Source organism: Pungitius pungitius, chromosome 15, assembly GCF_949316345.1.
Source record: "Pungitius pungitius chromosome 15, fPunPun2.1, whole genome shotgun sequence".
Lineage (NCBI taxonomy): Eukaryota > Metazoa > Chordata > Actinopteri > Perciformes > Gasterosteidae > Pungitius > Pungitius pungitius.
Genome location: NC_084914.1, coordinates 17,897,439 through 17,924,678, shown reverse-complemented (window position 1 = coordinate 17,924,678; position 27,240 = coordinate 17,897,439). Strand labels below are relative to the sequence as shown.

The following is a 27,240-nucleotide window of genomic DNA, read 5'->3' as shown; positions in this document are numbered from 1 at the left end:
CTGCCAGAGTGCCAGCACACACACATGGCAGGCTACCCAAAACAGCAGAAAGGTCAACAGAATTATCATACAAGTCGAGCTGCCGATCATAGAAGGGAGAATCAAAAAGGTGAATACTAGAGGGGGGAGATGGTGGTTATTTGGGCAAGCACACCTGCAGTCTGCAGGGTAAAAGAGAGAGAAAGGAGTTAAGACAGAGCGAGGGGTGGAGAGATGGCAGCAGAGCAAAGTGAGAGAGAGAGAGGGAGAGAGAGGGAGGGAGGGAGGAGGAGCAACAGAATAAAGAGAAACACAGAGAGGCAGACAGCTCCACACACATCAGTCAGTAGGTGTGAGAACACAAGAGCCAGAGACATAAAGGCACACAAATAGAAGAAAGAAAATAATCCAATGACAATAAGAAGAAAGTGAAAAGTCAAGGGAGTTGTTGCTCAGTTGGGAACCGACCCAGCCAGCTGCACAGTCTGCAGATTGTCTCGGACAAAACCACTGTGACAGGGCGTCTACTGGGAGGACGGACTGGTTTGAAGCCACAGGGAGCAGACTGCCCAGCGCCATGGCCGACAGCGTGAACGAGGAGTCGGATTATAACCCGGGGAAAGATGAGCTGGACTGGGGCTACGAGGAAGGTAGGCCACGCGGCTCCTCATCAGCATATGGAAGGAGGCTGGGATGTATGGAGCGTTGTGTCTCTACCAATGTAGTCTTTACTTACTGTTCTTTCTTTAAGCATCTTGCCCCTTTCTTAAAGATCAATCAAATACGTTTTTAGTCATGAAAACCTGCTGTGCTGTTTTTGTGCTTGCTGTGATGTTCAATTGACATAAAAACAACCGGATTAGTTTGGGATAACTATTGTAACGTCCGGGCGTGGTGGAATACTTAACACGCTGAGACGAATAGTTGCCGGGCAGAGATCCTTTTATTAGCGAAACACCACAGCGTCCGACACAGTAACTCCAGCTCACTCAGTCAACACTCCCAACAACACAACAACCGGAACTACGTCATGCTCCCCCGGACAGACCCTCCCATGTCCCGTCTGATTGGCCGGAGCGCCGAGAGTGACGCTACCTGACCGAGTCCCCAACAGGGTCGCTACATTACCCTCCCCTTACAAAGGTCCTTGCCCCCAAGGAACTGCTGAAGAATGGAACCATGCACCTACAATCGAACACAGGACAGAACAAAACAGAACACCGCTTTTTTTTTTTTTTTTTTTTTTTGCAGAAGAATACAGCCACCTCTAAGACCCAAGGTGTATGCTAGCCCTAATTTCCCCTCCCTAAATTCCGCTGTCTCCGAACCGGACCGGAGGCCTTCTCTGTCTTTGCGGCCTCGCCGCCGGGGGGGTCGTGCCCCCTGAACCCGTGGCGATGTCAGGCCCCACCTCACCCCCCAGGAGTCCGTGTCTATCTGTGGGTGGCGACAGGGCCAAGCCGGCTGGAAACTCGGGCCCAACAGCTTCTCCCGTTGTCCCCGAGGCACCTGGCGGGGGCTGCCCCAGGGGAACACCCCGTGAGGACGTCCCTCGGGCACTTGTTGGCAGCGGGGAGGCGACCCCTCTGTACGGGGCGAGCCGGTCCCTATGCAGCACTACTCTCCTGCCTTTGGGCGGTAGCTGCACCCGGTACACAACCTCACCCACCCGCTCCAACACTGTGCAGGGCCCCGCCCATTGACTGTCCAGCTTCGGGCACCGGCCCTTTTTTCGTTGGGGGTTGTAGACCCAGACCAGCTCTCCAGCGCGAAAATGCTTTCCTCTTGTTCTCATGTCATAGTTGCGTTTCTGTCTCACGCCAGCACTCTGCTGCTGCTTACGGGAAAAAACATGAGCTGAATCGAGCCGGTCTTGTAGCCTCCTGGCATATTCTGAGCCTGAGGGGGGCTCTGAGGATTCCGGGGGGCGCCCAAAAGCCATTTCTGCCGGTGTGCGGAGCTCTCTTCCCAGCATCAGCAGGGCGGGAGTACAGGAGGAGGTCTCTTGGACTGCAGAGCGACAAGCCATGAGCACCAGTGGCAAATGCCTGTCCCAGTCTCGCTGGTGTTGTGACGTGAGGATGGCTAGCTGTTGGCCCATAGTGCGATGGAACCTTTCCACAAGTCCATCACTCTGTGGCCGCAGGGGGGAGGTGCGTGTTTTGTGCATGCCCAGCCGTTCACACATGGTGGCAAACACCCGCGACTCGAAGTTCCTTCCCTGGTCGCTGTGTATGGTCTCCGGCACGCCAAACCGGCTGAACATGCCACCCACAAGGGCCTCAACAACCGTCTCTGCTTCTTGGTCTGGTAAAGCGTACGCCTCTGGCCACTTTGTGAAATAGTCTATTGCGGTGAGCACATACCGGTTTCCTCCGTCTGAGCGTGGCAGCGGACCAACCACATCCACAGCCACCCTCTCCATTGGGCCCCCCACGGGGAACTGCTGCAGCGGGGCGTGGGAGCGACTTGAGGGCCCCTTTCGTGCCGTACAGGGGTCACAGCGGCGACAGAAGTCTTCCACGTCCCTTCGGCACTGTCCCCAGTAGAATCCCTGCCGAAGACGCCGCAGTGTCTTTGAGACTCCAAAATGTCCCGCCCCTGCAGCTCCATGCATGGCTTCCAGCACCGAACCCCGCAGGACCTTGGGAACCACCATCTGCCACCTTTCCTCCCCCGTTGCTGGCTCCTTCCATGCCCGTTGGAGAACGCCCTGGCTCAGGCGTAGAGACTCAAACTGTGACCATAACCCTTTGGTTGCCCTGGAGAACACTGCCACCTCCTCCCAGGGGGGGCGCCGCTGTGCCTCCACCCACTGCACTGCCGGTTGTAGGTCCACGTCATGCCTCTGGTGTCGCCTCCATTCTGACAGTTCCACCGTCTGACGATCCTGGATCACAACCTCCTCCAACCGCCGCACGGACGGACCGACTCCCTCCTCCTCTTGCAGTTCCCGCTCGCGGGTCTCTCTCCGGTCGCAGTAGAGGCACCCTCCTGCGGCACAAGGCCGTCGTGAGAGTGCATCGGCATTAGTGTGACGTGTCCCAGCCCGGTGCACCACCTTGAAATTAAACGCTTGGAGCTCCTCCAACCACCTGGCCACCTGCCCCTCTGGCTCCTTGAATGACATGAGCCATTGTAGGGCAGAGTGGTCTGTCCTCACCGTAAAGTTCAGGCCACTTAGGTAGTACTTGAAATGCCGGATTGACAGCACCACCGCCAAGAGCTCCCTGCGGGTGACGCAGTATCTTCGCTCGGCTTTGTTGAACGCCCGGCTGAAGTAAGCCACCACTCGCTCGCCTTCGGGGAAAGGTTGAGAGAGTACTCCGCCGATGCCTGATCCGCTAGCATCCGTGTCCAGCGTGAAGGGCAAGCTGGGGTCGGCTGGGGCTAGCACCGGGGCCTCTACTAGGGCGTACCGCAGGTTGTTGAATGCCGCCTGGCATTTCTCCGTCCAGGAAAACTCTTGGTCCTTTTGCAGCAGATGGAACAGGGGTGCAGCAGTGCCAGCAAACCCCCGCACAAACCTCCTGTAGTATGAGGCCAGGCCAAGAAAGCTCTTCAACTGTTTCTGGTTGGTGGGGGTGGGCCAATCTGCGACGGCCTGCACCTTCTCTCGCATGGTGCCAATGCCTTCGCCACCTACACGGTGCCCCAAAAAAGACACCTCCCTCTGCATGAAATGGCACTTCTCCGGATGCAGTTTCAGGCCTGCCGCTCTTATTTTTTCCAGCACCAACCGCAGCGACGCCAGGGCTTGTTCAAATGTTTTACCATGGACCAGAATGTCATCCAGGTAGACCAGGCACTGCTGCCGGGGGATCCCCGCCAGTACTTTGTCCATCAGTCTTACAAAAGTGGCAGGGGCATTACAAAGTCCAAAACTGAGAACCTTAAACTGCCACAGCCCCCGCCCAGTGCAGAAAGCAGTCTTGGGACGGGCCTCCGGGGCCAGTGGCACCTGGTAATATCCGCTGCGGAGGTCCAAGGACGAAAACCACGACGACCCGGAGACCAGGTCTAGGGACTCGTCAATGCGGGGCAGCGGATAAGAATCCTTCTTGGTCACCCCATTTACTGGCCTGTAGTCCGCACAGAGTCGCCATCCTTTTGTCTTCTTGGGGACCATGACCACTGCTGCTGCCCAGGGACTGTCGGACGGCTCGATGACACCTGCCTGGAGCATGTTGGTGACCGCGTCATCACAAGCCTGTTGACGAGCCATCGGCAGGCGGCGGGGGCGGCACTTGATGGGACGCGCGTCCCCTGTGTCAATCTCATGCTGCACTAGGTGAGTTTGCCCTACTTCATCCTCGCTCTTGGCGAAACTGCCTTGGAAGTCCAGGAGAAGGTGCCACAGCTGCTCCTGCTGCTGCGGCTGCAGGCCGACACAGTTCTTTCTCCACACCTCCTTTATCGCTGCTGGCGCCTCCACTGCACGGCTCATGGTGTGGACGTCCGGGAGAAAGACCCTAGATGACTCGCGTGGGCAGGCGGGGGGGATAGCGTTGCAGGGGACCGTCACCACCGTACTCGCCGCTGGTGTTGGAGGCCCGGGGGGTAGGGACGGGTTGGGGGTGGAGAGCAAGGTGACGGAAGGCCCTCCCTGGAGACTCACTGTGCCTTGCTGTAGATCTAGATGGCAGCCCGTGGCCCTCAAGAAGTCCAAACCCAGAATGCATGGGTCCTGAACTGCAGCTATCCACACCGGGTGGCACACCGTCACCCCTCCCACCGATAAAGACAGCAGACCTCTGCCCTTCATGGGTGCCAGCTCTCCGGTAACAGTGCGAAGTCGCACTGAGGTGGGGTCAAGATGAGTCCAGTCTGTGATCATGTCTGGTCTTACCAGAGTTACTGTCGAACCGGTGTCCACCAGTGCCAAGCAGGGCAGTCCTTCCACGGTAACCGGCACATAGAACGAGTCACCTTCCCCAGTGCGCCCCACCGCCACGACGGGCTCCATGCTGGCGTTGTCATCTCCTGTTGCCGAGGCTCGTGGCGCTGTGGTCGGGGTTACGGCCGGGGTCCGCGTATCCCCTTCTATGCGGACCCCGGGCCGTTTCCCTGGTACTTGTTTGGTTTGGGGCACTCTCTGGCCAAATGCCCTGGTTGCCCGCACCCCCAGCAGACTCTGGGTCGCGGCCGGTGTGATTGTTGTAGTGACACAGCCCTGATCAGTTCAGTCACTTCCGTAACCCACGATGGTTTCTCTGCCTCTGGAGGGACCGCCATCGCCGCCCTGGCCATAGGTGCTCCCTCACTATGGTAGCCTCCAGGCGCTGCACCCCACACATTCTCTCTCTCCGCAGCCAACTCGAAAGCCGCTTGCAATGACTGTGGGTGCTGCAGCTGGACCTGGACACGCAGCTCTGTGGGAACAATTGCCCTGATGAACTGGTCCCGCGCCAGCTCGCTCTGCACTTCAGGGGGCATGTGGGCATAAGCCCTCCGTGACAAACTTTCCACATCGTTTGCCAACGCCCGCAGCGGCTCTCCCGGTCTTCTGCAGCGATTGTTTAGTTCATTCCGCAGGAGTTCGGGTTGCAAACATTGTCCAAAACGCCTCTGGAGCGACCCTACCAGCGCTGGGTAACGACGTCTGTCTTCTGGGCTCAGCAGCAGCAGGCATGACAGCGCATCCCCCGTGAGACACAACGCCAGCTGAAGTGCCTTAGTCTCATTGGACCATTCCCCTGCATGCGACAGCAATTCAAATTGAGCCAGGAAAGCCTCCCATGGCGTCCTACCGTCGTATTTCGGTGTTTTTACCGTAGGGACTGCCGAGCGATGGGCGCCGCCATTGTAGTTTGACGCTACATTCCCCGGAGAAACCGCGGGAAAATCCGCCGCGGGACTAATGCCAGCGTCCCTAGCCATCCTCACTGCAGACTCTCTCAAACAAGCCCTCGCGCCCCTAGTAGCTCCGTCGAAACTTCTGGCCATGTCTTTCGACCACCCGCTAGCTCCCTCCTCCGCTTCTTTCCTCTCTTCCTTTACCGTAACGTAGCCGCTCGTCCCGCCGACACGATCCATGCCCACAGCAGGCTAACCGCTAGCTTTCCACCGGGTTCAACGATATCGTCCGTACGAAGACACTTCTGACACCAATGTAACGTCCGGGCGTGGTGGAATACTTAACACGCTGAGACGAATAGTTGCCGGGCAGAGATCCTTTTATTAGCGAAACACCACAGCGTCCGACACAGTAACTCCAGCTCACTCAGTCAACACTCCCAACAACACAACAACCGGAACTACGTCATGCTCCCCCGGACAGACCCTCCCATGTCCCGTCTGATTGGCCGGAGCGCCGAGAGTGACGCTACCTGACCGAGTCCCCAACAGGGTCGCTACACTATTAAAAGGTTATTTGAGGAATAATCGATTATCCTAAGGATACCCTTTGCGCCCACAAAGGGTTTGAAACCACTTGATCTGTGATGGGACTTAGGTTTCCTTGGACCCAATTCCCACGATGGAAGTTCATCGCGTGTTTTATGGAGTTGTGAAGTGGGATTGGCGGTTCGAGGCGTACTTGTTTGGAATGAGGCACTGCTTTGTGTACTGCAATTCCCAACAGCCATGGCGATGGTTACTGATTTGGTCATTCGGTCATCCAAAATTGAATCCAAAACAGACAGATTGCCTCGTGCAGGCCCGTTGCTAAATGGTAAATCTGAACACCTCCTTGAGACCTAACATCGAGCAACGGAAAGCTAATGCCAGACCTTGACCTCCTTGCTAGAGTTCTGCAAATGGAGGGTTACCATCTCACAGGTTTCCAATACTGGGCGTCCGCCCACCATTGGTGTCAACCATGATGGAAAAAGCCAGTCACTGAAGTTGGACTTAAACTAAAGGCATATTTGCCTCCATCTCAGCACAGAGCCCCTGTTTCCTCGGGGACCTCAGCATGCAGCACCATAAAGCCCCCAGGGTATAACAGACTTCCTGTAGATACTGGTTAAGGAGAGAAAGCTTTGCTCACTCTACATTTACCCAAGCTTGTACTGACCAAGAGCCACATGTTCAAGCCGTGGAAATGCTCCCCATGTCAGTCACTGTACGTTGTGGGACCTTTCCCTGGTGGGCGGGGGGCTTCTGAAATGTGTAAAGTGGTGGGGCTCCCCTTAAACGAACTATCGGGTCAGTCATACAAGATCAAAGTGAAACGAGACACTTTGTCCAGTTGTGTAAAGCCTTGCTGGAGCTGATTTATGTTTTCCACACAAGTACATGTGAAAGTTCAAAACGATGAGTTCATTTAAATTGTGTTGGTTCACTCTGTCTTCTTTCTACCTTTGCACTCACTGAGCATCGAGGGATGCACTGTGATACTGAGCTGTGACATTCTCATTGTGAGTATACCGAATGATACGCACCGCTTTGTAGGCATGAGATAGAAAATGATGTATGTATGGCTTGCAAATATCACATGGGTGTTCCTGTGGACATGAATGGTTTGGCTTAAATTAAGTCATGCTTGTTATATTGTTTAATGTGTGGATTTTAAGGTTTATAAAACCTGAGCTCGAATGCAGTTGGCAAAGCGTGAATACATGAAGAACCTCCAAGTATCGCAGCTTGAGCTTGAGTTTATTTGCTTTTATTTGGCAACATTAAATTCGTTTTTTTTAGTTATGCAGATATCTTATAACAAGATGCTGGAAAGCACATTAACTGATTGACAACTAGGCAACCAGTAACCAATATTATGCGGTTTAACAATGATCCATCCCAAGCGGAACTCATTTCTGAAGCTCTAAACGCGCACACAGAAGGTTGCACAGCCCCTTAGTGTGTACCCTCACTGCTTCCAGTACATTGTTGCCATGGTGTAGTCGCTGAGGACAGAGGGAATGTGATGGGTCCCCTCGGCCCTCTGTGCTGTGGAGAGACCTTTCTGCTGTGTCCGATGCAGCAGAGAGGACTGCTGTGAGAAGCCGAGTGCATTCCTGGGTTTGCTGGTGCGCTGGGCTTCCTGCAACATGCTACGCACCGCCAAAAACATCTGCTGCTAAACACACATCAGGTTCCTCACACTTGTCAATGTTGTCACTGGGCCGTTAGAGTGTTTGCAGTCAGTGAAAGGCTGAAGGGGATCTAGGCCAGTGGGGACCTCATGGAGGACTTTCTCTACTCAGCTGTGCGTCTCTGTCAGCGCAACAGATCCGAAGCTGATGGCAATATTTCATGTCTCATAACCCAAGGCAGTTTTCACCCGCTATTTAAAAAGATATTGCAATAACTAAATATGTCGTATGATGGACCTATTGGGTGGGGCTGGGTGGCGGTAGATCGCCATGACTTGGCTCCCCTGCTTTAAAACGTTTCCTCAAAGTCCACTTAACTGTTTTTTGGTGGATATTCTGGGGTCATTTAACTGTATTTACTTTGTCATAAGCAGCCATGCATGCGAACATTTCTAATACAACTTTTAAAAGTTACATTTTTGACTTTTTTTGATATTTTGTGAGTAGAACTTTATTCTTTCATCGAACAACAAAAAAAAAGTCCGCCCCTTTGCAACACTATTCTCAACTATTCTAAACATAGTTATTTTTCCTCAGTGAAATCATACGAACAATTTCTGTGTGTACTTAAGGCTGCATTAAAGCTCTGTGATAAGTTTAACACAATAACTAATTAAATATATAAAAATACAAATCCCTGATATTTTTCTGATAATACTCTTATTGATGAGCCAGATGGATCTGATGCATGTAATGTGTTTTCATTCATAGGTGTAGAATGGGGGCTCCATTTCCCATCAGCTAATGGCGAGTACCAATCTCCCATTAACTTGAACTCCAGGGAGGCCGAGTATGACCCGTCCCTGCTGGACGTGGGTTTGTCCCCTAACTACGTGGTGTGTCGAGAATGTGAAGTCATCAACGACGGACACACCGTCCGCATCATCCTCAAGACCAAGTCAGGTAACTCCCACCGGCGCCATGACAACACAGCACTGCTTATTGTTTCAGAAGGGAGGAGAAAGATTGGCTTTTGCCGTCAGTTATTGTGGGACACTGTAATCATACATCATACATCCTGCCCGATCATCACTGTGTGATGACCCAGAAGTGAAAAAGTAATGGGTTTACATTTAAAGGTTTTTAAAAGGGGAGGCACACATGGTCATGCAGTTGTGTGAAAAAGAGTTGACCCCCTTCCTGTTTATTTATTTGCATATTTGTCACACCAACAGATTTTAAAATTAGACAAAAATAACACACGTAAATACCAAAGGATTTATGATTAAATAATTAAGACGGGTAAAAACCTACCTAAACCTTCTTAAGTAATTGCATCCATCCTCCATAGATAAATCATGAATAAACTGTGAGTAACCAATTGTTTTTGAAAGATGCGTTGGATTTCCCTAACAACAACCAGGCCTCATTACAAGAAACCACTTGAATAATACTAAGGATCAAATATCTCAGATTGCTAAGGCTTTGGGACTAAAGCAAACCACAGCAAACATGGCATGCATGGGAGAGGTCCAAGAAGAAATTCACTAATTCCCTAAGCAACATCTGGGGAAACACTATTTCCTAAAAATCATCATCATACATCAACAGTCACACTCAAATCTGTTGGGCAAAGTGGGTCAGAATTCCTCCACAGCGATGTGAAACTCTCCCTGACACTGACATTGCAGTTGTTATGAGGGTTATGTTGACAATTACATTTTTTAATAGGACCAGGTAGGATTGGATGGCTTATTTCCCTCAATAAATGTAATTATCATTTAAAATTGAATTAAAATGTATTTGACAATTTAAACATTTAAGAAACCGGGACAGGGTCAAGTGTGTGTCCATAGCACTGAACATAATATACCATTTACAACTGTGTCAAAGTTGGTTTCCTCTTGCAGTGTATCCTAATTGTCATGAATTCCACTCGTGGTTTTCTCCAGACCTGACAATGAAAGTTGCTCACGCGTGAGCCATCAGCTTCCTTCTCATCTCTTGCAAAGTTGCACATTAGCAGTAACGAGGAAGGTGTAAGGATCAAGAGGGACAACTTCTGATCGCTTTGATTTGACTTCTACTTCCTGTGTGTGCCACAATGCCCTGCGTTTCCTGTGCCGTTGTCAGTGGTTTCTGGCGGTCCGTTGCCTAGTGATCATGAATATGAGCTTCACGAGGTTCGTTTCCACTGGGGCAAGGAGAACCAGAGAGGATCAGAGCACACTGTCAACTTCAAGGCTTTCCCTATGGAGGTAGTGCAAAGACACACACACACACACACACACTAAAGTAAGAGCATGGCCCTTGAGTGGGCATGAGTGGACATTTTGAAAGCAGACCAAATGACGCTTAGAGACTAAAGATATATGATCTCATTGCATTTACATTTGTCCTTCAGATAACACCACGGCTCGTCCTTGAGCACAGAACCCATAAATCTTCTCTAAAAAGTCACACTTCTGACATCTCAAGGCTGCTAGATGCTACTGTTTTCCACAGAATGAAATATATGTCTTCATATTTGTCTAGGCCCGAGACAAATATTGAGACCTATATTTAAACCTGGAACCTTTAGCTTGGGGTTATTCTCATCCATGTGTGTGTGTAAACTTTAAACACGTAGCTATTTCTTGCGGAACCACAGCGGACAGCGTGAGGCTGCAGTTTAATGGCAGTTCATGACATCAAACCTGAGTTTTTAACTTAGCTGTACTCTGTCACACCACATGTCCTGGCACTGACCTCTGGCATTTAGTGAGAAAGGTCTGAAGGGAAAATACGGTAAAGCCAATAGTGCAACATCAGCACACTCATTTGCTGTGATGATGAAAATAAGTGAGTCCATTTGGTGACTTGTGACGTTATTTTGTGCTGTTGCTCCACTGCATGTTTACATGTTCCAAATAACCATTGATGTACATACAGTGTTGTAGTAGCCTAATAGCATACCATTAAAGGAAAAAGTCCTTATTGGTTGTTACTTTGAACACAGCCAGGACTTTATAATGACCCAACTCCAACCATTCTGCTAGTCCAAACAATCACACGAGCACCAGAATGCACCTTTAGCTAAAAATGCAATTATTCCCCCTGCATGACCTACTTTTGTTAAAAATGACCACTGCTTCCGAAAAAAATGTAAACTTTTTTCAAAGCAAAATGAAACAATATATTTGTGGGTCCAGTAGAATTTCTTATGGCGGGCCACAGACACTTTTAATCTTATAAAGTCACCAACCTTACCAGTAAAAAAGGTTAGGTTTGCTTCAAATGTAACTTTCATTGTTGGTCAATGATGACATTTTGTAGCATTTAAATGACTTTATTCTGTATTTAAAGAGCCAGACAGCTTGACCTGTTTTTGCAAAACACAAGTAGTGTTCACCGGGAAAGGTGTGTCAGCTTAGAGATATCTGAGCTTTCTAATATTATTTTTGTTGAGTTCAGAGGCAGCTTTCAGACTTATTAAGTATAGATCTGTGGTCTGTGTGTTTGAGGGTAAAATTTTGCAAATATTTCTCCACGATCATATTAACCTAAGAGCCCACATAAGAGCCCATGTAGGATGGTCTCTCACTTCCCACTGCTCCATACACCTGTTTACAATAATGGCCTCTCAAAAAACGGTTGTTTTCTGTTGTTATTGTGCCCATCTTTAGCTCCATCTGATTCACTGGAACAGCACTCTGTTCAATACTTTGGAGGATGCTCTTGGAAAGAAGAACGGAGTCCTCACCATTGCTCTTTTCGTGCAGGTAAATCATCCACAGCCAGAACCGGTAGGCTGGCATGTAGTGGCCAGGTAAGGGGTCGGTTTTAAAACAGTTCAACACTTTAACAGAGCCAATTTAATAGAGTTCAAAACCAATATTTGAAAAAATAAAAGCACTACATTTGTTTTCTAAAATTTATATATATATATATATATATACAGTATATGCATTTAGAGTAACAGTCAAAAATTTGGAAACACCTCCTCATTATATTGAATGAGGTGTGTCCACACTTTGACTGGTACTATCTATACATACATATATATAGTTTTTTGACCAAGATACAGGTAATGGTTACTAATACATAGTAAATGTTTCTAATAATGTGTGTGAGAATGTATGTGTTAGTGTCCCAGGAAGAGCTATTTACTTCTATCTATTGTTATTATAACATCACAGGCTTTAGCTTTCGCAGGCTGACTAGCATAAACCTGATGATGGCGTGAACCTGCTAGCATGGTGCTACCACTAGCAGCACGCTGAGCTACTTGACCTTAACACGCATCACGGCGCACGCCCCTGTCCACACCATAAGCTAACAACATGCTAGTCAACTAAAGAAACATCCGAGAACCCTTAAGCTGAGCCAACAATGAAGGTAGACACAGGTGGCAACCAACAATATCTTAAGCTACTTACTCATTTTCATTTGAGGATGTCGAGTTTGTATTGAAGTAGGCTAATAAAAGCAAAAGCATTTATTGGGTTTCAAAAAGGAGAGATTATATATTTTCTTGCTGGACTTTTGCACGGAATACGTAAGTTATAAGTCAGTGTATTGTTAACAGAACTTGTAGTATAACTAACTGTAACTGTTCAATTCAACAGTTGAAATCAAATGAATTGTTGAAATGAACAATTATGATAATTTCAATACATATATATATATATATATATGTATATATATATATGTATATGTATATGTATGTATGTATCATCTTATGTAAAAGTATATGTTCACACCAAAAGTTAAGCGAATTTTCGCTACGCTTTACTCTGATGAGTTTACTCGCCTGACTATTTGTAGTTAATTTGCATCATTCAGGCCATGGAAATAACCATTATTTCTGCTTTGTACTTTGTTCACGCCACCCGTTGAAAATCTGCGTTGTTCACGATTATGCACGTCCATATAATAAATAATCCGTACCTTCTCTGCTAGGAAAATCAACGTGGAACTTTTGCTCTATTAAACCCGGAAAGACCAAAGCCCCTTTGAGAGAGATCTGGGTCACACCAGCCCAGTAAAACGATTCCATCCAGAAATGTCCTTCTGCTTTCACTGCAGACACCCCTGACCTGGGGTTGGCATAGATCCTGTTTTTGACTCACCTGAAATGTTTACTTCCTGTTATTTCCTATGTAGATATGGCATATACAAACTATGATCCTATTCAAACTCGGTTGACGTCTTTGAGGCTGTTACTGATAATTAACATCCACCAACCACCCACTGAAACCTGTAATGCTTTGTGTTTTTATCAGATCGGTAAGGAGCATCTGGGTCTAAAGGCCATCACTGAAGTTTTGCAGGACCTGCAGTACAAGGTGGGATGCTATCCTAAAATGCAGATTTGGGGCCATCTATTACACCAGATGAACAACCCTACGGTTAAGCATGCATTATGCATTAATACAACACTTTCTGTTGTGTTGCTTTGACACCATCAGGGAAAAAGCAAGATAATCCCCTGCTTCAACCCCAACACTCTGTTACCTGGTGAGTAGAATACTATTGATTGTTTCAAAGCATTGTGAATATATGTACATACCTTTTATGTTATATCGCTACAGTTGACTTAAACTGGCCGCCTGCCGGGTCTTATCCCCTCATCATTTCATCCATTCATAATGACACTTTCTACAATGTTGGAAAATCAGTTGCACTTTTACAGGTCACAGATTCTGACTTGGAATAGAACAAGGAGAGAGAGAGGGGCAGAGCACTTGTCCTAGAGATGAAAATGCACCTCTGTCCAATCCTTAGGGATGGTACTTTAAAATGATGAAAGGTAGATAAGTGTTGGAGCAAGGACTCATTGTTCCTCCCTTTGCTGTGAGAACCCTCAGCAAATATTACATTTGGCAGTGTTTACACGTAGGTTTAAAAGGTGTTTGCCATGTTTGGCCTGTTTGAATACACCACCAGGCAAAAGAGACAATCCAAGGGAGATTGAAAATCCAACATGTAAAAGAGATTTATGATTTTCTAAGTGCTAATTCGACACATAAATGGTTTGATCATCCTAATGCCTCACTGGAGAACGTCTCCGGTTACGTATGTAACCGTAGTTCCCTGAAGGGAACGAGACGCTGCGTAAAAACGCTGTGGGAACGCCTCTGCGTGACCGCGTCATGAAGCACGTGTGAAATCTAACCAATGGCGAGCTGGTACGTCATAGGCAAGCCGGGAGTATGGCAAAGTTTACGCAGCGTCTCGTTCCCTTCAGGGAACTACGGTTACTTTCGTAACCGGAGACGTTCCCTCTCAGGGAACTCGAGCTGCGTATAAACCACCACCTCGGGGTGGAGTCCAGTCCCCGGGCCTCGGCCCCTGTCTCGACAGGGCGTCTGCCCCCACATGGCCAGAGCCCGCAGGCAACGCCGAGTGACCTTGATCAGACGGCGCTGATTTCCCCTCAGGGAGAACCCCTTCGCCCTGAGCCACCAAAAGCGAACCTCAGGAACTTCCTGTGTCGTGGGAGGATGGGAATATGAAAGTAAGCGTCCTGGAGATCTACCGTGATAAACCAGTCCTCGGACCTGATCTGTGCCGCGATCTGTTTGAGAGTGAGCATCTTGAAGCTCAACTCCGCAACAGCGCGGTTCAAACGGCGGAGATCTAGTATCGGACGCAAACCCCCATCCTCCTTTGGAACGGTGAAGTAGCGGCTGTAATATCTGTCTGGAGGAAGAACTCGTTCTGAGGCTCCCCCGCAGCAGGGTCTGTACTTCTCGCTCCGATATCCGAGCCTGCTGGGGGTCTACCAAAGTGGTAGTACCCTGCGACATCGAGGCAGCCGCCACCTGAACTGGGTGGGGTAGCCTTCGTCGATTGTGCGCAGGACCCATTGAGATACATTTGGGCGGGCTCGCCACTCTCCCAAAAAGTCTCTCAGGGGCACCGGCCCCTCCCCTCCCGTGCCTCCGTTAGATTTCACACGTGCTTCATGATGCGGTCACGCAAAGGCGTTCCCATAGCGTTTTTACGCTATGGGCACAAACCTGCTTTCACCAAGAGATTTTTGAAGCATTTTATTTGACATCAGCTGTTTTATCTGCCTCCAGATCCTTTACTAAGAGACTACTGGGTGTACGAAGGATCACTGACCACACCACCTTGTAGTGAAAGTGTGACCTGGATCCTCTACCGCTACCCTCTCACCATCTCACAATCACAGGTAAAAGATACACACAAAACATGGATACAAATCAAATCAAAGTCTGTTTCCAGGTCCTAAGGAATAGAGTTATATACATTTGTAAACTTGTATGCATTAAGCATTTTGTAGTTCCAGGTGGAGCTGTGTGGAATCTGACGACTGTTTTGAGTCAAAAAGAAGTGAGCTAATTAGCACTTACTCCTTACTTGTTTGAGGCAGCCGCTCATCCCTGCTGGAGCTGAGCCGCTTCCACCCGGCTGGGGTAATACACTCTAGTGCCGCTTCAATTAAATTCAAAAGTGGAGCACTCTTTTGGGATCTAATGTTGAGTGTTTTAATCAACCTGCTTTGTACTGTTCAAATGGTTACTCATGACTGCACCCTGTCTTCAATCCCTACTTAATACAAAAATTAAAAGGGACAAACCATCCGGCAGAACCAATAGATTCTGTTCAAATCAGACTTTTTGAGTATTGAGTCCTTTTTCCATTGAGTATATTTCAGCGTCCAGCCACTGTCCTCTGCTTGGAGGATCACTTTTCAGCCCGCTCCTTGTGATGGCTTTTTTACTTGCTAAATCAGAGGTAGTTCCTTCTTTTGATGTCGCCGGGTATCAGCCCTAGGTACACAATTCGTGTAGCGATGAGACTGCGTAACATTGTCCCCAAATGAGTTGGGTTATATGCATCAGTCAGCACCTCCATCACTTCATTTCCTGCTGCTGATAGTTCTTTTATTTTATGTCTCAGTTGTGATGATCTGTACAGGCCTTCCTTTTAAGTTCATCAAACCTTTCCCCCTCTAAGTGTACATTCAGTTGTTATTCCTCCAGTATAACCTTGGAGGACTGAGTGGGACAGATCAGAAGTTTGCTGCCTCCTTTCAATTAGTATTTTTTGACTTCCAAATGTTTTGGTCAGTATAATCTTTTCCACCTACACAGACACAGAAGCGGAAGCCTCTCCATCCACCACCAATCAATGAGCGTGTCACATTGGCTTAAATTCCTCCTTTGCCTGACTTCCATGGTTCTCTTCGGGGATGATGATAGTTACTCCTCTGACCTTTATTTCAGCATTTCATCCTGCCCTCTGGCATGCTGACCCTTTGAAATGCCAACAGGCAAATGACTTCCTGCTGTCCTCCAGCCTCAGGCTATGTCCATTCAAATGTTCCAATCAGGCAGCATTATCAGCATCATCAGTCTTTACCGAGATTTGAACCCTGTGACCTCTAAATATGAAGTAATTCATTCATTCAAGTTCATTGTCAGAGGTGAGAAGCTCAACTATTCTGATAATGATTTAAAGGACATCACTTTAGATTCTCAATAAGGCATAACTATTTCAGCAAGAAGGAACCAAGACATTTGTATGATGTCCCAAACGCCCTAAAACCCTAAAGCCTAGTTTATGGTTTAAGGACACGCACACGCGAGAGCCCCTTGCGTTGACCAATTTTTCTAGACTCAAAAGCTTCGCGAGCCTCACGCAGCCCGCAAGGCTGTGATTGGTCTGCGAACTACATCCTTTCCAGTCTCACATTTCGAAAGAAATGCATTGAAAAGCAGCAGTGTCGATGCACGGGGACAAAAAAGTCTCTGATAAATAAATAAACAAACCAACGACTTCCACACACAAAGACATCACTCTCTAGGTCGTCTTCAACAAAACACGTTACTCCACCTGGTGGTCTGGAGGTGAATTTGCTCTGCAACACGCTCAAGCCTTTTAGAACCACGAATTGAAACGAGTCCGTCGGCACTACATATCATTTCATATCATTCCATATTTAACCTATTTTCATGTTCAATCGGAGCACCTGCAGCTGAATGCACATGAACAACAGCTAAAGTATTTTACAATTGCGGGTCCTGTTTACCTACACTACACACCTCCAAATGTGCAGTTATCATTGACTGCATTCAAGTTGCTATGCCTACAAGGCTATAAATCTTGCTTTTGTCAGCCAACAGCCCGTCAGCACAGGAACTGGTGTTTGTCTTGGCCAGCCACTCTTCAGTACATGCGTGTAAAAGCGATAGTATCGGCGCCGGTTTCACGTAAACGGGAAGTCAGATTGTGGATCCATTCTGTCACAGTTCTTTGGTGTGTGTAAGAGAACAAGAGGAGATGCTGTTTTTTGTTGCTCAGCCGTCTGCCACGCTTTCTTTAGGCAAACATCAAGAGCAGAAATCACCCGAAATAATCGACCGACAACACTGTTTCACAGATCTCCTTCCCACACCGTGACAATATCATTAAAGGACATTTATCCAAATGGATTCCAGTCTTCTAATTTGACCCCAGGAGGTCCTTTTTAATAGCCTGAGTAAACCCATATATTTATGTCATACGGAGCACCCTACCGTACGCATCCTGATAGGCCTCATTATTGTTACAGAAGAAAGTGCCATCCAGCACCTGACATGCTGGACCACCAACGTATTTCTTCGGTTTTGTGATAGCCCCTTGGTCGAAGAGTGAGATAAATGCGGTTTTCCATTCAATGAATTGTACTGCTTAACCACTGAGGAAGTACTGCTCTGGAAGAGGGAGCCTGTTTCTAATCAAGTCTATGTTGTCTTGAAAGACCTGAGCAAGAGAGGAAATGTCTGTATGAGAGGGAGTTGGGCTTGTGGTTCCAGGCTCATTTCTTCTTGTTGTAAGGGCAGTCAGCAGCTTCCTGTTCCATTTCCTTATTGTACACCTTAAGTTTGTGTTGAGCCGTCTGCACTTCCTTCTCTGCATGCAAGGAGGGCCAAGGCAGACTCACACTTGGTCTCCCACTTGAACTGCAAAACCAGTCGTTTTTATTTGTATTGATTCATTACAGAAATTCTTAAAAAACGTTAAAAAGTTTGTTTTTTCCAGCATTTGGAGGTTTGTTGTCATGCCACATGTCATGACACAAACGACAACCTCTGGAAGACGAGTGCGGAAAGTCTTCCATCTTACTAAACCCTCCTAGTACAGGCCTAGGCCACGTAGAGTGTGACCTCTCAAAGCAAATCTTTCCTCATCTGCAGATCGAGGAGTTTCGGAGACTGCGATCCCATGTCAAAGGGGCGGAGCTACTTGAAGGAAACGATGGGATGTTGGGAGATAACTTCCGTCCCACCCAGCCGCTCAGTGACCGGACGGTTCGTGCAGCCTTCCAATGACTCTTGCTTCCCACTGCCAACTAGGAAGAAATGTGTCCCCCACAGATACAAGCCCAGAAGGTAACGGTGTCACAGCCAGTTCCACTCCGTCCTGTTTTCAACCTGCAGTTTGAATGTACCAATGAATGTCAGCTCAACAAACGCTCTGCTGCGTGGTTTACACTCATTTTTTAATACAAAACACTTGTTTGCAGCTGTAATTTAGCACCTAAATGATCACAATCTTAGTGTATAAAATAAATTGATAAATTAACCAATACACTGTTCTCGATCATTTTAGTTTGCTGCGCACATTTACTCTCAAGGGAAAGTCTTTTAATGGAACTAGGAATTCTGTCCCTGATGTAACTGGGTCCTCTGAAACCACAGTGGAGTGGGCCAAGCCCTGGAAGAACTAACCCGGTTTGATTACTAATCTGGGGCAAGTCTATATAGACTTTTTGGTGTCCCTGGATTCTTAATTTAGCTGCACTGCATCAGGAAGACTCAGAGGGTGTAAGGACAATAGAAAGAGAAAAAAGAGGACTTTCTGAGTTTCTTAACTTTACCGGATAGTACAGCTTATGGTTATTTATATACGTCAGCAGTAGGACCTGCAACAAAATGCTGTTGTTCTAATTGTGCGTTACAATCAGTCAGGTACACAAGGAACATAGTATATATACATATATATATATATATATATATATATATATATATATATATATATATATATATATATATATATATATATAAACATATACATTTATATTCAGTGTTGTGCCTGAACGCATTCATTGAATGATAGTATACACATATACATATATATAGTATATATACATACATATAAATACACATATATACACACATATATACAGGGGTGAAATTTGTTTTTATTTCTTGGTGGTACTATGATACAGGTTTAATGCGCGCGCAAAAATTTCACTTAGCCTAATTATTTATTATTTATTTGTTTGTTTATTTACTATATTATAGTCTACTTATCATGCATTCACTAGGACCTCTTATCACTCTAGTATCACTCTTTAACCCACCTGTATCTGTTTTGGATTATGAATAAATTGCAAACACTTAATTTCAACATTTATTTATTTATTTTTTAGCTGAATAGTTAGAACAGAACAGTGGAACAGAACAGAAAAGGTAAAACACTTAAAATAAATTCCAAAGAGGCTTGAAGTAGCTGTCCTCATCTGCTTGACCACAAGCCATGCCTTGGGTTGAATGAGCAGCTCTCCTTCCTTTGCCAAGCCAAGTCTTCACATAAGGAAGGGCATCCCACTCCTTACATGGAGGTCCCACTGTGTTTATGAAGAGGAGGTTTGCTGCATTTTTAGTTGCTAGTTTGTTTCTGTAATCTGTTATAATGGTTTTCATTGTGCTGAACCCCCTCTCACAGTCTGCATTACTTGCCGACAGTGTGTCCACAGCAATGACCATTTTCCTCAACCTGTTGGGAACGCTTCTTCCTCCACTTGCCTTGAATTCAATGAACCCAAGGTGTGCCTCCTTTTCGTTCAGGTGAAAAGCATTACACAGATCCCTTACCTCTTCTTCACCATACCGAGGGTTGTCATGGTCCCATTTGTCAGGATTAAGAACCTCCATTTTACCGATAAGGCTATTGTAGGCCTATTTTCTAGTGGCTTTGACACTGGCCTGTGCCCTGTTTGCTGTGGTGGTGAAGAGTGTCTTTCATACTCTCTGCTACTGCTTTGATTAGTTTTACGGAGTCAATGATGGGGGACTTGCCAACACCTAACTTTTCTCCCTTGAACTGTGAACTTAGTTCAAATATTTTGAAGTTTGAACTATGAACTGAACTAGTTCATTTTAACACATTGTGAAATTAAAAAAATGACAAAGGACAATTTCAGCTAAGCGATAGTGGCGACAACAGCGCAACTTGTGCGAGACGGCGATATTAGGAAAGTATGACGTGGTTACCTCTCCATGGCAACGCTTCTGATAGCGTAAGCGTGTCACCTGTCACATTACAGCTTTCATATTGAATTTAGCTTGTCTAGGCAGTCCACATAGTTTGGAGCTGAGGAAGGAACCACAGGTAGTTACAAACATCACATCATTTGTTTAGAAAAAGCTTTAAAAATGGCTTGGACTGAGAAAGGAAGGAATAAAGAGGAAGGGCTGATGGGCCAAATTAGGTCTCTCAAAAAAAAGGTTGTCAGTTTTGGTGTTGTTGAGAGTGACCTTAGTAAAGCCCAAAAACATGCCGCTGAACATGACCTGCGTATATCTCAGCTAACTCTAAGTAAGGACTTAGATTGGGCCAAAGAACAACGGCATATTGATCAACAAAAGGGGGAGTTTGAGAAAAATGTATCTCACGTGAATTGTTCGATCGACCTCGGAGAACATCACAAAGTTTAAGAATTAAATACAACGTGGAAAATTCGCTCCGGAAGCAGAGGGAAGAGGAATTGCAGACGCTCAAGGACACAGTCTCGAAGAATGCCAACAAGGACTTCGATGGATTGAAAGCACAGTTCGAAAAGTTGGCCGAATATAAATCTTTTGCTGTCAAAAAAATTGAAGAACAGAGCCTGAAGAATGTTGCAAAATGTTGCAGGCAGACACCATTAGATTGAATGATGTATTGAGCAGTGTGAAACAACAGCTTGCTAAAAAAAAAAACATGTGAAAAAATAACAAAGGAACTCTCAATAAAAAACACAAAAGGGAAAGCTGATGAGAGATGAATAAATGAACTGACATGAAAAGTCAAAATGCCAACTATTTAATGTTGAATAAGAAGCTTCACGTAGAAGTGAGTAGCCGGCAAGAAAATCTGGCAAAGCAGACAACGGAATTAGAAAAACATGAAAACGAGGCAATGAAGCAGACAGACCACATTAGGAAAATGAAGGAGGATCAGAATTGCTTCATTGACCAGATATTGACATTAAAAACTAAGCTGAAAATGCTCACCGAGGACATTAAATCCAGAGAACAGGAGATTGGGAATGTCAGGCGTTTGCTTGCTGATTTGGAGAAAAGGCATAAACTGGAAACGATCCATAATGAGGCCATAACAAAAGAGAGAAATCTTGGCCAGCAAAACTTATTCAAGGCTGAGGTGGAACTCCTTCAAAACCGCAAAGAAACTCAGTCTGCAGGAGAAGGTCAAAACCTTGAATTTTGAGGCTGACGGTAGGAATAAACAGCTTACCAAGGCTAACCTAGCTTGCAATGACTTGAAAGAAATGCTGGAAAAAAAATCTTGCAGCTTGCAGAAGCAAAGGACTTGAACGGATCCCAGGCCCACCTGCTGGCAGCCGCCAGACTGAACGAGGTCCCGGCTGAAATCGCAAAGTTAGAAAAAAAGATTTTGCACTTCGAAAATGAAAAAGAACAACTACAAATCAATCAACGTTCTGCAGTCTAGCTCCACCCTTTAGTACCAAACAACTGTGCCAGGTACCCCAACGGAAGGGTACCCAAAAAGTGGTACGGTACGGTCCGGATTTTTGGTACTTTTCTCAACTTTTGGCAGTGGAGACACAAATAAAAGGGTACCGACCCGACCCGTACCGTACCGCTCGGTGGAAACGCGCCATTACTTTCAGAAAAACATTCTTGGACAAAAGGATGCCGAGATCGAGTACCTGAAGTGCAGGTTGGCACGCAGGCCGGATGACGCCATACTGAAGTTCCAGCAGTGTCAGTGGGACAACAGACAACTAAAAAAACAGTTGCAGGGAACACAGGGAGAAATCCTGGCGTTCGAGTCTGACTACAAGACAGTGAGCAATGAGAACAAGGAGCTGACAATGTCCCTGAGGAAGCTCAAGTGTGAGTTTGGAGAAAAGCGTTTACCTTGCCCCCCATTTCCACAAGCAATCAGCACCGCACTGAAGACAAATCCAAGGATGAGCGCAGGAAGCAGTATGGCGCCAAACCCATCATGTGTTTGCCACCCATTTCCACAATAGCCCAGTCATCCACTCAGGACCAAGTGACTAGAACCCCCAAACTTGCACATTTGTCCCCCACTGAAGACCAATCCAAGGTTGCTTGCAGGCCTGTGTCAAGGTAAACTCGCTTCCTACTCAATGCAAAGTCTAAGCATGGATGTGAAAAGGATCTGAAGAACCTCCCCGTTCCAGTCCTCTCCAAAGCCACGCTATGCACACCCCGACCCAGGCCACCACCAGCCCCATCGTCACCCCGACCCAGGCCACCACCAGCCACATGCCAAGCCCCATCGTCACCCCGACCCAGGCTACCACCAACCCCATGCCAAGCCCCATCGTCACCCCGACCCAGGCTACCACCAACCCCATGCCAAGCCCCATCGTCACCCCGACCCAGGCCACCCGCACGGTCTTAAATTTGTCATTCCCAAGGAACAGCAAGGTGGCTCGGTTGGGTTCTGGGTTCACATTCATGAGCCTCATTGAGTGGCTTTGCATGTTCTCCGCATGGCATGTCCGTTAGGATTTTCTCCAGGTGTTTTATTGAAAAGCCTTAAGACACACAGTGTCAATAATAGGCAAACTGTGGCTCACAAGAACAAGCAGAGGCCTTCTTCCCTTCCATACTAATGCTTTCTAGTAATTTAAACCTTGGGATTGTGTTTTTCACAATCAGTGCATGCCAAAGAAAATGTTAATCTGTACTTCAATCCCCCTTGTTGAGCATATGTTAATTTAACATATGCTCATCATAAGACAGTTGATCAGGGGGTTTGTGGTTTCCTGCAGCAACGTTCACCACCAATTGTTGCTGTGTATTTTAACCTGTGTTTTACTTTGGTACTTACTACTAAATAAAGTAAACTACCTATCATCTGTGTTTTCTACAGATCTATTAGTTGATGTAAAATGTTCTCTATAATCTGCTTGTTTGTGTAACAAAACTGTTGTTGTAAATTTTACATTCTAGCAAAGTAAACCGAAGTGCATAATCCAATTATATCCCAGATAAATATTTGTACTCAGGATTCATTTAACCCTAACCCAAGTAATGTTTGAAACGGCCCGCATTATTATGTCCTTAAAGCAAATTGTTAACGACAGAGTGTTCTATAATTATGAAGTTTTAAGAAAAATATTAAATGTGTTGAAATCACGTCTTTGCGTAGACCAAATTTCGCCGACCAGTTCATTGATTAATTATGAAAATCTTAATAATATCGTCTCTTTCAACCGTAAGTTACAACATGACACAATATCAAGAAATGTACGTTTTTCTAGCACCTTGACGTTTCATGCACATTTTGGCCTGTTAAAAGACGTTGAAATGAGGTTCACACCGATTTCAACCAAATTTCAATGTTGAAATGACGTTTTGTGGTCACTAGCTAAGCTAGCTATAAGAGTTGCTGGCACAACATTCTCCACCCGGTGGAATTCTGACTTCAAGATGATCAAATGTGTGTAGTTTTGTGTTTAAAATAACATGAACAAATAAACAACAGTGTCTGAAATACACATTTTCTAAAGCTTAGTTTAGATTCAGTCTTTAGAAGAAAAACTAATTTTCTTTAAAAACATTTATTAATCGCCATTAATCAAGATGAATGAATTTCAAAATGTGCGATTAATCAGTTCAACTTTTTTCTATTGACGGTGTAAAGATCACATGTCTGCCTCTGTTCCACGGCAGCTGGAGGAGTGAAACATTTGGTTGTGTATGTTCTTGTACTGGAATGCTGTGTTTGGAACATTTATCGGCGGCCTAAAAAAGTAAAAGTAAGGACGGGTATGGGGTATTATTAGTATTATCACTATTATTATTATTCTTGCATCGGCCGGTGTATATAAATCAGCTGGGGGGAAGTGACGCTAGAGGGGTTTTTTTGTTCGGTTTTTGATCGGGACACGGACGACGTGGCAGTCAGCCCGGGAGGCTCCTGGCCGGCGTATCGCGGCGATTGCCTTGCGTGGCGGTCCACGGAGTATCGTGGCGACGTTCTGTCAACTTGGTCAATTCAATTTGCAGCATTTCAATGTGTGTCCTTGTTTGATCCCTTTCCATTTCCAGTTCTCTTTCCAATTGAATGGACACTTCTTCCTTTATCTGCAACCGTACAGGCTGCATCTTAATAATGGATGTTGGATTCTCAACATTACTCTGGGAATTTGGAGGCTTGGTTCTGGCCTTTTTCAGCTGTGCTTTCAGGCTACACATCTCTTTGTGTAAATCTCCATTCTTTGCCTTGCTGTCCTCCATCCGAGCTCTTACTTGTTCCTCCAGTGAACGTAGGTAAAAGTTCATTGGAAGATCAATCACCTTGGAATTGAATTCCATTTTCTCCGACATGATCTCCTTTTGTGACGCAGGTTGGATACCAGGTTCGATGTAATGATTTCTGATAATCCCTCAAATATGAAAGTGTAAAATTATCTTTTTTTGTGACCAAATGGACACTGAAATACTTTGAGTAAAACCAAGACGTGTCTACTGACATTTAGTTGTCCAAGTAAAACACGTAGTAATAAATGAGTTGTTGGCGCTGTATGCGTCCATCTTTTTATTATTATTTTCACACACCGCGCACGTCCGTGACGTCATCAACTCGCGACGGCCAATCCAAGATGATACACTCTCTTTGAGGGGAGAGATCCTGAATTCAATTACTTTACGCTTATGGCTAAAAATCCCATGCGAGTTAAACCATAGACGGACAGAGGCTTCTGCGTGTACAGTCCAATATCCCTTTTATTTAGACAATCCCCTTTTAAAAACACATCAAAAGAATTTATGCCAACAGTGATTGACCGGGGGCAACAATAATAACACTGCACATGGGTAAAAAAGGACTAAAATAACCCCCACTGCAAACTAGTAGCACCGCGAATTATGTTGTGCACACACAAATAATATCAAGGATCCTGGTTAATATACACAGCACACACACACTAGAAGTGGGGAAGGGGGAAGCAACGGTCATCAAAAGGCACAATATCAGTGGGTTACTTTTAGAAATAGAGGACAAGATGGAGACACTAGAGCATGATGCTAAAATAAAACTATTGCAGTTCAGCCTGCAATATACAAAACAGCAATTACACAGTACATAATGTGCTGGCAAGCCCAACTTGATACCTCCTAGGCCCAAGGCACCTGTGCAGCAAGTAGGCCTCTAGGCCCACCAGGTCAGATCTGACATTCTACCATAGGAAACAAAACATTATATTAATCCCACATGGCATACAGGATGTCGATTAAAATCACACAAAACACATTGTCAGGTGGGGGCATTGATAAGTGTAAGCGTCCTGTAACCTACCTCCTTAGTTGGTTAGCCCCCACACACACTGTGCAGACAGAGCAACCCAGACTTCAACACATGGACAAGGAGAACAAACTGATCGCCCTTATATGGAGAGGCTCTCCTTGATTAGGCTTCCTGCTCTGGGCTGAGGCTCCCAGGTCCCAAGGTCCTACCCCTCACACTTGATTTATTTCTTATATTATGACCCATTGACACAATGCTTTGGCATTATGTCTCAGTATTGCACTTCCAAAATGTTTAGAAACTTGCAAGAGACTGCCTGAGGGCTTACCCGTCACGGACCAGACGGACCAGAGAATAAAGGAGTTCTTAGCTGCCAGGGTGCATTAAATATATCCATTAAGAGCAGGTCAAGATTATAAAACCATCGAAAACACCTGAGCTGACGGCAACAGAGCCCATATTTAAGGAACAGAGCAATGAGAATAACAGGAAGCCTTTGGGAAAAGAGGGAAAACAGGTATTTTGAAGTAAGCAGTGTTTTACGAGGAGGGAGGAAGTGTGGCGCTGTGGTGAAGGGGATGCAAGAATGTCTTAGGGATAGAGAGGGGGAAGGAGAGACAACAGAGGAGTATTGTAGACAGTGTAAACGGATACTTACCTGGTCCAACCAGCACTAACCCACCTGTGACAAGTGAATAAGAGAGGACGGAGACGTGCAGAGGAGGGGGCGCCTGTGAATTGCCTCTCAGGCCCATTCATGTGAATGTAAAAATACAACCGACTAGCATGGGCTAGCATATGAGATATGAGCATATCTTGTTTTAGAAATAAAGGAACCTTTCCTGTAAGTGTCTTTGTCCATCTGGCCGGTTTGAGCTAAATGCTGATAGCAAAGTCAAAATGCTAAGTGGCTCACCATCTTCAACAGTGTGTTAGCATGCTTAGCAATACATACACATTTCAGTCTTTAGCTTAAGGATCTTAAAAATGTTGTTCTATGATGTGACTAAAGGTGTTTGCAAGTGGCTGAATGAGACAAATTACTGACTTGTTTGCCTTAAAGTCACGTGACCTTGGTGTACAAGGTTTAAAGCCTAACGTCAGCTTTCAACTTCTGCTGATTGTTTCCACACTAAAGAGTTAAAGTCAAGATAAACTTGCTGAACCAAAATCATTGACATTGTTTAGGCACACAAATTAATCCACAACTTTCCAAGGACCCATTGGCTTTTGTATAGGGAACCAATGCAATGCTAACTTCAAGAATAACGGGATTGACCTTTATTGACATCCTAACTCCCATTTACTTTAAATTAATTAATTTTCTGGCGAGTTATTTTATTTTTTCTGCCACAAAGAACGACACAGGTCTTTAACATTATTTCCAAGTCAGGGGACCCACTGTGCACGAGTGACTTGATGCTGCAGATGGAAATATCATCAATTGATAGACAGGTTAGGAACACGTTTCAGTCTGAAGTAAGAAAGTGTCAGTCAGCACATCTGGTTTCTTTTGATCTGATTCATATTTTTTGTCACTTCAGGGGAGCAGGAAGACCAGGAAGGCAAATAAATGGAGCCCGAAGGTGGACAAAGAAACTATTGATCTGCCTAGCATGTGCTTCTGCGAATGGTTGTCCTTTTTTCTTTAACATTCAAGAGTCAGTAGGGAAGAAGTATTTTCGTGTTAATCAGTTACCGTACAATAGTAAGAAGAAATACAAATAAAATTAAATTAACAGCAAAGTAAAGCAAA

General features: G+C 45.9%; 1 protein-coding gene across 2 annotated transcripts; it reads left to right on the top strand.

Moving 5' to 3' along the window:
• The first annotated feature begins 274 nt into the window (after window positions 1-274).
• On the top strand, window positions 275-27,240 carry ca8 (carbonic anhydrase VIII). Of its 2 annotated transcripts, none has more exons than XM_037458509.2 (9): window positions 275-629; window positions 8,733-8,918; window positions 10,089-10,213; window positions 11,621-11,716; window positions 13,220-13,282; window positions 13,406-13,454; window positions 15,023-15,135; window positions 18,146-18,340; window positions 27,029-27,240. In XM_037458509.2, exons 1-8 carry the CDS (start codon window positions 557-559, stop codon window positions 18,278-18,280), a joined length of 840 nt encoding a protein of 279 aa, XP_037314406.1. In that variant the 5' UTR covers window positions 275-556; the 3' UTR covers window positions 18,281-18,340; window positions 27,029-27,240. The 2 variants fall into 2 exon arrangements, with proteins under 2 accessions (XP_037314406.1, XP_037314405.1); XM_037458508.2 differs by having other exon boundaries at window positions 8,727-8,918.